At 50.0% G+C, this 10,900-nt stretch overlaps 1 protein-coding gene across 1 annotated transcript in view; it reads right to left on the bottom strand.

Annotated features, from left to right (window-relative positions):
- Positions 1 to 7,656, bottom strand: part of LDLR (low density lipoprotein receptor) — a 32,187-nt gene extending 24,531 nt beyond the window's left edge. Inside the window, exon 1 of the mRNA XM_044254179.1 lies at positions 7,473 to 7,656. Coding sequence (XP_044110114.1) covers positions 7,473 to 7,539 — 67 coding nt within the window. The 5' untranslated portion in view covers positions 7,540 to 7,656. The remainder of the gene's footprint in view (positions 1 to 7,472) is intronic.
- Between the last annotated feature and the right edge of the window lie 3,244 nt (positions 7,657 to 10,900).

Below are 10,900 nucleotides of genomic sequence, written 5' to 3' on the forward strand. Positions count from 1 at the left end.
TGACATCAGGGTCCTTGCTCAGCAGGGAGCCTGCTTCTCCCTCTCCCTCTGCCCCTCCCCACTCATGCTCACGCTCGCAAGTAAATATTGTATGTACATATACATATATATGTGTATATGAATATATACATATATATGTGTGTGTGTATATATATTTAAAAAAAATAAATTTAATTGGACTTAAATAAACATTTTTTGATGCTCAAAAATAAATAAATAAATAAATAAATAAATTTAAAAAGAGTCCTTCTTGGGTGCCTGGGTGGCTCAGTTGGTTAAGCGACTGCCTGTGGCTTGGGTCATGATCCTGGAGTCCCGGGATTGAATCCTACATCAGGCTCCCTGCTCAGCATGGAGTGTGCTTCTCGACCCTCCCCCTTCTCATGCTCTCTCTCTCTGTCTCATTCTTGCTCTCTCTCAAATAAATAAAACCTAAAAAAAAAAAGAGTCCTTCCTTCAGGTGAAAGCTTACATATATTAGAACACTTCTGTTCTTTAGGATGAACAAGGAGGGTCAATAAAGATTTGTGGAGCATGGGGTGGGGCAGGTGTACATCACGGGAAACCAAGTCATTAAAATGACAAAGCTCGGGGCACCTGGGTGGCTCAGTGGGTTAAAGCCTCTGCCTTCAGCTCAGGTCATGATCCCAGGGTCCTGGGATTGAGTTCCACATCGGGCTCTCTGTGTAGCGGGGAGCCTGCTTCCCCCTCTCTCTGTGCCTGCTTCTCTGCCTACTTGTGATCTCTGTTTGTCAGATAAATAAATAAAACCTTAAAAAAAAAAATGACAAAGTTCATGCCATTCTTGGCCAAAATGGGACAACTGCGGTCTCCATCCACATTAATGCCAAGACATTAGGTGGTAGAGAGTGAAGGGGATCCACGGCGGATCCAAAAGGACCTGCCTAGTACTTCCTTTCCAAGCTCACGGGTATCTGGGCAGCACTCCTTCCATCTCATTGCCTTCCATACACACATCTGCAGACATCTGTTTTCCCCATAAACTGCTGACCTGAAAGTTTGCCTACAAGCAACGAAGGGGACGATGACCTTGAGATCACCAGATTTCACCAACTGTTCCCTGCCCCAAAAGCAACGTGAATTACAACACTGCAGAAGGGACTTTCTCCTGCCGCTTCCACAATGAACCTCGTGATCCATATTCTGCCCCCATGCTGAATCCCGTAAAAGTTTCATAGCCTCAGAGCCCAAACTCCTGCAGCTTGGTCCCGACTCTCCTAATTTTTTTTCCCTCCTACAATCATCCAGATTGCCGCTTCCTGGAAGACCCTGGGCCAAAACCATCTAGCTGTACTGCTTCCAAATCCCTGACCCGTAGAAACTGTGAGATGGTAAATGCATGTTGTTGTTGCTTTTAAGATTATTTTAAAGAGAGAGAGAGAGAGCATGAGTGGGAAAGGCAAATAGAAAAGGAGAGAGAATCTCAAGCAGACTCCACAATGAGTGAGAAGCCCAATGCAGGGCTCGATCCCCCAACCCTGAGATCATGACCTAACCTGAAACCAAGGAGTTGGGACACTTAACGGACTGCACCGCCCAAGTGCCCCTAAATGTGTGTTGTTGTTCTTGTTTAAATAGTTTATTTATTTGGTAGAGATCACAAGTAGGCAGAGAGGCAAGCAGAGAGAGAAGGGGAAGCAGGCTCCCTGCTGAGCCAAGAGCCTGACATGGGGCTTGATCCCAGGACCCTGAGATCGTGACCTGAGCCGAAGGCAGAGGCTTAACCCACTGAGCCACCCAGACACCCCTAAATGTGTGTTGTTCTAAGCCACTAAGTTTGGGGGTAACTTGCTTGACTAACAGTTTAACTCTGAAGCGGACCCTACAAAAAACTGGGTTTTGCACCCCCAGGAGCTCCTAAAACATCCATTTCTCACTCTTACCACACTACAGGAAAATCACCTCTTTACCTGCATGTCTTCCCACTAAATTTAAAAACCCCTGAGGGCAAGGAATGTCCTCTTCATTCTTGCAGCACCATACACGCATGGGCCAATGCCTGACACAGTTGCAATAATTTTGTGCAATAAGTATGGGGAAAATCAGAGCCAGGTCCCTCACCGCCCCATGCAAAGGGCTGGGAAAGGGGGAACTCTTCTACTCTCTACCTTGTAAGAGGGTAACAGGGCAGAACCTGCAAAGTTCAAGTTAAAGTGCAAAATTTCTGGGACCTGGAAAAAATACTGGCACAGGTGCAAGACAATGCTAAGTTCAAGGAATTCCAAAGCCCTACTTAGGAGAAAAGAAGGGAACAGCTGGCGTAGTTTAAAATAGGACCGCAAGGGACACCTGGGCGGCACAACTGGTTGAGCGCCTCCAGACCCCTTGATCATTTTCACCAGGCTTGGACCTGATCCTGAACCTGGGCTGAGAGCCCTTGGGGCTGGGGACATTGGGACCCAGTTTAAAAACCACCTTCCTAGTGGCACCGGGCCACCTCCACCGGTGGGGATGGAACTCTTGATCTCAGGGTCGTGAGTTTAGGCGCCACATTGGACATAGAGATTATTTTAAAATAAAATCTTTTTAAAAAACCCTCTTTTATTATTATTCTTATTTTTAAAGTTCTATTTATTTGAGAGAAAGAGGATAGAGAGAGACTGAGCAGGAGTGTGGTGCGGTGGGGAGAAGGGCAGAGGGAGAGGGAGAAGCAGGCTCCCCGCTGAGCAGGGAAACCACTTCGGGGCTCGATTCCAGGACCTCAGGACCATGACCTGAGCCAAAGGCAGATGCTTAGTGACTGAGCCACCCAGGCGCCCCCCGAAAAAGCTATTTTAACTCAAGTAACTATTTCTTTACTTACTTTTAATTTATTATCTAATTATTTATATACAGGCATACCTATAGGTTCAGTTTCCGATCACCCCAACAAAATGAGTATTGCAATAAAGCGAGTCCAATGAATTGGACTTCTCAGTGCATACAGCAGCTATGTTTACACTAAGTTACCAAAATGTGACACAGAGACATAAAGTGAGTAATAAGTGCAGGAAAAACCTCGACTTTCTCCAGGAAGGGTTGCCAAAACCTTCCATGTGTGCAGAAAGGCAGGATCTGTGAAGAGTAAGAAAATGAGGCGTGTCTGCGGGGGCACCTGGCAGGCCAGGTCTGAGGAGTAGGAGACTCTTGATCTCCGGGGTCACGGATTCAAGCCCCACTCTGGGTGCAGCGATGACCTAAATAAATCAAAGGGGTTTTTTTTTTTTTTTTTTAAAGATCCCATCTATTTATTTGACAGACAGAGATCACAGTAGGCAGAGAGGCAGACAGAGAGAGGAAGGGAAGCAGGCTCCCTGCTGAGCAGAGAGCCCAATGCGGGGCTCGATCCCAGGACCCTGAGATCGTGACCTGAGCCGAAGGCAGAGGCTTTAACCCACTGAGCCACCCAAGCGCCCCTATACCTCATTTTTTTAAAGATTTTATTTATTTGACAGAGCTACTGAGCAAGTGAGAGAGAGCACAAGCAGGGGGAGCGGTAGGCAGAGGGAGGCAAGGGCCTTGAGGTGTTTTTACTATTCTCAGTCTTTCCGGTGACATGTTTTGTTGGTAAAATAGGGCTTTGTGCAAAGGTTGGGAGGCCAGAGCAGCGGATTAGTGGTAATGGAGGTTGTGGTGCCCTGGGGAAGGCAGGAGAACCTCATTATGAATGGCCCTTGCCTGAACTTCCCTTTTTCATTTTTTCTGAGAGTCCCGACATTCCAGTTGCTTTTTACCCACCGCCTGTGCCACTAGCGAGATGTGAGTCATATCCGGTTTTCAGTTTTCAAGGTAATTACAATTCAGCCGTGAGTCAGTGGGGTGTGGGGTGTGGGGTGAACCGGAGGGAGTCATCCTGTTGAGATCAGTAGTTGGGCAATTCGATTATCAGTTTGTATAACCACAGCACATTCCGAAGCTTAACACATTCCCTTCTCTCTTATTTTTTTTCTTACTCATTCTCCTTTTCACCTGGGCTGTCCACCACAACTTCCAAATATTTGCAAGCCAAAGACGGGGGAAGACCCCGCCCTTACTTTTTATCAGGACAGGTCGTCCAAGGGCTAGCCCACAGCTCCGGACAACATTTGAATAAAAAGCTAAGAAGGGGGGCGCCTGGGCGGCTCAGTGGGTTAAGCCTTTGCCTTCGGCTCAGGTCATGATCCCAGGTCCTGGAATCGAGCCCCACATCAGGATCTCTGCTTAGCGGGCAGCCTGCTTCCTCCTCTCTTTCTGCCTGCTTCTCTGCCTACTTGTGATCTCTGTCAAATAAATAAATTAAATCTTTAAAAAAAAAAAAAAAAAAGCTAATGGATTTTACTGTCAACAGGTGTAGCCAGGCAACTGTCAGCTGGGAAATTAATCAATCCCATGGCCTTGCTAGTGGGGACAGGGATCAGGAACAGCAAGTGCCGAGAGACAGGACATCAGATGGGTGTCCCCACAGCAGACAACACCGTTCTGAGCAAGGGGACAGAGCCACTCCTCACCATCCGAGGAAACCTCAGGGCTTCCTCCCTGTTGGACAAGCAAGGTTTGTGTTTTACTTGTCGGTTTCACTTGAATTCCAGTAAAAGCAAACTGGAGCGCCCACTCCACGATCTCCTCATGCCGGGGATGCCTAAAATTACACAGAAAACACACCCACCCACACCCCTCCCCAAGTACCTAAATCTCTAAACTCTAGCCTTTAAGTCTCTCCTGTCACACACGACAAGCCAGGAACAAGGTCATTGAAACAGAAAAGGAGACTGCCCAGTTCTGCTTTTTCTCCAGCATGCAAATGAGGTGGTAAATGCTTTCTATGTTTTCTTTCCCATGCTACTGAAGATGTTCCTCAGGAGAATCAAAATTATAGACAGAATCATTTCCTTGAAAAAAGAAATGGCTGGGGCTAACAGACTCAGCAGAATACGAATGAGAAATCAATTTGCCAGTGTGTTTTTCCAAACTAGGTGATGCCAAGGCATTTTCCTCAGGCGTGATCTCAGTGGAAGATTTTGTGATCGGCTCCTTTGGGGAGGGCTTTGTTTCTGTAATGGTTCCTTGATGCTTACTTCCACAGTGTCTTATCAACAAATGTGACTCCTTCACAGCCCAGGGAGGGAAAGTGCGGACGCTATTACTGTGCTTAACAAGGGATATGAACGCCATCAAAGCCCTAAGCAATAAAGGCATCTAGATAAGGATCTTATCAAGGGAGGAATCCTACAGATTAGAGCCGGAATATCCTGGAAAGGCAGAATGATCCACGTAATACCCCTTAAAGGTCTGTAGTCTCAAAGTAAGTTCTCCCTTTCTCCAGTGTTGCCCCGCAAGAAAAGTGTGCCCAGCAATGACCAGTGAATCTCCCCAGGGCGTGTTGCTGAAACAGACACAGCTCTTAGCAAGATGCTCTGCTTTTCTGAATTTGGGTGTGCCCTGGGCATACGGGATACTCTGCGCACAACTGTTAAGTGGTTTTGATCTGGCAAAGTGAAGGCATGCAGTCCAGATTCCAACAACTCCCATTTCCAAGGAAAAAGAACAAGAAATCCCAGCCCCCTCCTACCCCCCCCCCCACCCCTCAAATGCTTTAAAGGGGCAGCCAGGGCTGTTAATACCAGAAAAGTAGCTTCTGGCCCTCAGGAGTCTGGGGAACACATCAGGACTCAGAGCCTCCCTGAGAACACAGGAGGGCCACTCACTGAGAGAAAACTGAAGTAAAGCAACACATCCTGCTCAAGGCATTACCGCCCGGAGTTCCTCTTAGGGATGAAAAAATGAAGAGCCGAGAGACTCGAAAGAGAGAGCTTTCAGGAGGTGCATTTCCAATTTGGGGGGCACAGCTCATCAAAGGAACCCCAAAATTGGACAATTCAAGCAGCGGACCCCAGAGCAGCTCTGGACAAGACTAGAATCCCAGTCAGGGCTTGAAGGGCTAAGCAGGCCCGTCCCACTGGCCCTTCCCAAAACTGCTCCTCCTGCAGTTGTATCAGAACCCCAAGGAGAGCGGAAACTAAAGCAAGCAACCGCATCTTGCTTAAGACCGACTGCCATGATTTCCTCTTAGGGATGGAGTCCATCAGCGTTTGAAATACAAGTCCATTAAATGCCTCTTGACAAGCCATGCTCCCTCCTCGTCACGCTCCTGGGTGGCGGAGTTAATCGCAACCACCCTCGGCAGCAACCTCAGGGAAAACCGATGTGTCACAGATAGGAAATCCACGAGGTCACAGCTCCCCGCACAAAGCCGCCCCTCCCCTCCCGTCAATACAAAAAGTTTCCCGCAATCCTGTTATCAGAGAATCCCAATTCTTTTCGGGGCTGCTCGGGTTCTAAGTAGGAAATGAACCATTTATCTCAGATCCAGGGCGAGGTCAAATGCCTCCGGCAACTCACTTAGAGCCACCGGGTCACTCAGGACCGCTAGCACCAACTAGCCTCGCTCAACTAAACCCATTCAGAGCTTCTGAACAAAAAGAGGCCACCCTGAGGGATCCGTCCGACGTTGCCGCCTCCCAGTCCCTGCCCCGGTGGACGGTCTCCGCGAATTTCCCTTCGGGGGCGACCGAGGAGGGGCGGGTGTTTCGGAGGCCACGTTTCGGCTCCAGGAGGAACGGAGTCCCTCAGGGTGGTCTGGGGCGCGCAGGTGAATTCGACCCAGGCCGGGACAACGAGAGCGGCCTCCAGGACAAAAGGGGCTCGCCTGTGCTGGCGGAGGCGACTTCGGGGGCCCGGGACGCGTCGCCCGCTTTCTTGTGACAGGCAACCGGGACGGACCCTAGGGAACGCGGGCGGTCGCCTCACCTGAGCCAAGGGCAGCGGGAGTCCCCAGCCTCACCTCGAGCCCCGCCCCGCGCGCCCCCCCAACGCCGCATCTGTCGCCCCCTATTGGCCAAGGGGAGTGGCTCGAGGCTCGCGTGTTCCGACCGCGCCCAATGGGAGCCCGGGGACTGGCCCTCGGGGCCGGAGGCGGGGCTGGAGGCGGTGGCCGCGGCCGAAGCGCGCGTGGGGCGCGGGTGAGGAAACAACGCCTCGGACCCCGGGCTCCTGGGCAGCCCTAGAGGGTCACAGAGGCACCTGAGCCGCCTGGGGCATTTATGTCCGCGGCGGGATTCGAGGGCGCCCGCAGGGAACCCCCCCCAGGCTGAGCCCCGGAGGTCCCGGTAGTCCTCACCCAGAACTCGGTGGGGGCGTCCCTGCCTCCCTACGGCTGGAGGGCCCCGTGTCCCGCTCTGAAGAAGGGGGTCCCCCCAATCTGGCGGAGACTCCTGGGAAAAGCCTCACCTGCTTCTCGTGACCTCCCCACATCCCCAGACCCTCGCAGTCCCTTCAACACTCCCTCCATCCGTTTGGACGAGACTTCGTGCCGTTTTCCCACACATCTTTCAAGGATGGGGTGGTTTTCCGCAGCTCCCAAAGTTACCAAAGGGGCTCCCCGAGTTCTGGGGGGGGTCACCGCATCGCACGCGGACGCTTGGAGCCAGCCTTACCTGCCGCCCCCAAAGCTGCGAGGAGCAGGGCGGCGGCCCAGCACAGCCCCCAGCCCGCGGGTCTCATGCTCCCAGCCTCCGCCCTCGAAAGCGCCAGCCCCGGCCTCGGTCCGTAAAGTCCGTGCGGGCAAGGTGGGCTTCGAGCCGTCGGGTGGCAAATGCATGCGGGGCCCCAGTCATTTGCAGCATTTCTAGGAGAGTTTCCTCGCAGGGGGAGGAGCTTGCGGTGGGGTGATTTTCGAATATCTTCGCCTCACTGCGGGAGGAGGAGTTTCGAGAGGAGGAGTTTGGAACGGCCGATGCGACTAGGGCTGGTTAACCCTTGAAGTCCTGACTCGGATTCCAATCTTTCCCAAAACTTGCTTCCAGATCATCTACCAGGCTAACGACCATCTATCTCCCCTCTGCCTCCAACGGAAAAACGAGACGTCAGAAACTATACCCCCTCCTTTCTCTACTTGCTTTTTCCTTTCTAGGAATCGTATATATACGATTTAATCCCGTCTAGTTTTGAGACGATTCTTCAGAATTGGTCTAAACAGGACTCGGTGAGGAATTTAAATGAAATCTTCACAAACGTTTCAGCCCCAAACTGATCTTGGTTTGGGGGATCCAGCACTTGGATGAATACCAGCGAAAGCATCTCTAAAATCAATTTATCCTTCCGGGGTCTGGACATAAATACGGATTTGTTCTTTTAGGAGAAAGTGTTAAACAGGCTGCTGCTTCCTCTCCCCAAAGCAAAAATCAAAATAAGGGTGCCCGGGTGGTTCAGTGGGTTAAGCCTCTGCCTTCAGCTCTGGTCCTGGTCTCAGAGTCCTGGGATCGGCCCCAAGTTGGGGGTCTCTGTTCGGCAGGGAGCCTGCTTCCCTTCCTCTCTCTGCCTGCCTCTCTGCCTACTTGTGATCTCTCTCTCTGTCAAATAAATAAATAAAATCTTTTTTAAAAAAATCAAAATAAAACAGTTTTTAGAGTTGAATCTGATTGCCTTAATCACAGAGGGCTGATGGAGAACAGCTTTTAAGAATCAGAGTCTTGGGGGCACCTGGGCGGCTCAGTGGGTTAAAGCCTCTGCCTGCGGCTCAGGTCATGATCCCATGATCCTGGGATCCAGCCCAGCAGCTCCTCACTGGGCTCTCTGCTTATGGCGAGCCTGTTTCTCCCTCTCCCTCTGCCTGCTGCTTCCCCTGCTTGTGCATGCTCTCTGTCTCCGTCAAATAAATAAAATCTTGGGCTCTTGGGTGGCTCAGATGGTTAAGCCTTTGCCTTCTGCTTGGGTCATGATCCCGGGGTCCTGAGATTGAGTCCCACATCTGGCTTCCTGCTCAGGGGGAAGCCTGCTTTTCCCTCTGCCTCTCTCTGTCTCTCATGAATAAATAAATAAAATCTTAAAAAAAAAAAAAAAAGCCTTCTTAAAAAAAAAAAAAAAAGAATCAGTCTCCTTTGGGATTCATTGAAATTTCCAAGACCCCTTGCCAAAAAGGCACCTGTGAGAATCTTGCCTGAACCCATAAAAGGTCTGGCAAATCTTGGGTGGGTTCCTCAGGAATGAGCAAAGTCCTCTGAAATTTTACAGATTGAGCTTGGCTGAATGTACTAATCTCTCAGCATGCTTTTGGGGAACCCACCCCCAGAGGAGGCAAAAAAAGACGTAGAAAGGGGACAACTGAACCCTCGGGGGTGGGGGGGGAGGTGATTAATCCAGAGTAAGAAAGAGCAGTTAAGAGCCCCAGCTTCAGAATCAGGCAGACCCTGGGTGAGTAAATGAGCTTTTCCAAGGTGGAAAGGGGAGGAAATAATGCTTGTTTCCTTTACTAGGCAGGTTCTATGAGGGGTTCAAATGAGATAATTAGCTATTACCCAGGAAAATTTGTGGGGTTTTGTTTGTTTTGTTTTGTTTTTTTAAGATTTTTACTTATTTATTTGACAGTGCACAAGCAGGGGGAGCTGCAGGGAGAGGGAGGGAGAAGCAGGCTCCCCATTGAGCAGGGAACCCAACTCGGGGCTGGAACCCAGCTCCAGGCTCAATCCCAGGACCCTGGGATCATGACCTGAGCTGAAGGTAGACACCTAAATGACGGAAACGTGAAATGCCCCTTTTCTTGAGGATTTTATTTTTAAGTCATTTCTACACCCAATGTGAGGCTCAAATTGACAACCCTAAGATCGAGAGTCACATGCTGTGTTGATAGCCCGAGAAGCACCCCTCAAATTTCTTGTTTTTATGCTGGTATTCTCACTGCCACTTTTTTTAAAAAATTTAATTTATTTATTTGACAGAGGGAGATCACAAGTAGGCAGAGAGGCAGGCAGACAGAGAGGGGGAAGCAGGCTCCCTGCTGATCAGAGATCCCGATGCGGGGCTCCATCCCAGGACCCTGAGATCATGACCTGAGCTGAAAGCAGAGGCTTTTTTTTTTTTTTTTGTCAAAGATTTTATTTATTTATTTGACAGAGAGAGAGATCACAAGTAGGCAGAGAGTCAGGCAGAGAGAGAAGGGGAAGCAGGCTCCCTGCTGAGCAGAGAGCCCGATGTGGGACTCGATCCCAGGACACTGGGATCATGACCTGAGCCGAAGGCAGCGGCTTAATCCACTGAGCCACCCAGGCGCCCCAAAAGCAGAGGCTTTAACCCGCTGAGCCACCCAGGCGCCCCAACACTGCCACATTTTTGGGAAAACTGTATTGCACCTTCAATCTAATAATAAATATTAGGTTTTTTTTTTAATATTAGTTTTCTAAACAAACAAACAAAAATCCTTCCACAGAATTCATTTGAAAGTGGCCGGGCTTGCATAATCCTCATTCCAGTGGACACCCTGCCTTGTCCTGGTTTTTACCTCTAATTCATGGGGAGGCTCAGACCAGAATGAGCCTCTGCCCAGAGGCACCTGGCCTTTTGCCAGAAGGGAGCCATGCCAGCTGCAGCTTGCCCTTTGGCCCAGAAGTCTGCAGAGAGGTAAGTATTCATGGGGACCTTGGCGTGTTCCCATAGGTGTGATCAAGGACCTGACTCTATTGGGCCTTCAGTTATCTCCATCAGACGCCCAGTAGCCACGTGAGACCAGAGGCCCGGGCTTCCATCTCCAGCGCCTGGCTCTGGTAAGGTAATGAAAATAAGGGAAAATAAAGGAATTATCATTGGCAAGGCTGCCATATCAGAGATGCACTGTTTCTGATTTTGATAATGCAGAACTCAAATTTGATCCCCAGCCGATAGTCTTTTTTTTCAAATATAACAGATGGGGGCGCCTGGGTGGCTCAGTCCATTAAGCACCTGCTTTCTGCTCAGGTCGTGAGATCAAGCCCCATGTTGGGCTCTGTGCGCAGAGCAGAGTCTGCTTGGGATTTTCTCTCTCCCTCTGTCCCTTACCTCTGCCTTCAGGGGCTCACTAAAAGAGTAAATAAATAAATGAATAAATAAGTGA

Source organism: Neovison vison, chromosome 6 (assembly GCF_020171115.1).
Source record: "Neovison vison isolate M4711 chromosome 6, ASM_NN_V1, whole genome shotgun sequence".
NCBI classification, from domain to species: Eukaryota; Metazoa; Chordata; class Mammalia; order Carnivora; family Mustelidae; genus Neogale; species Neogale vison.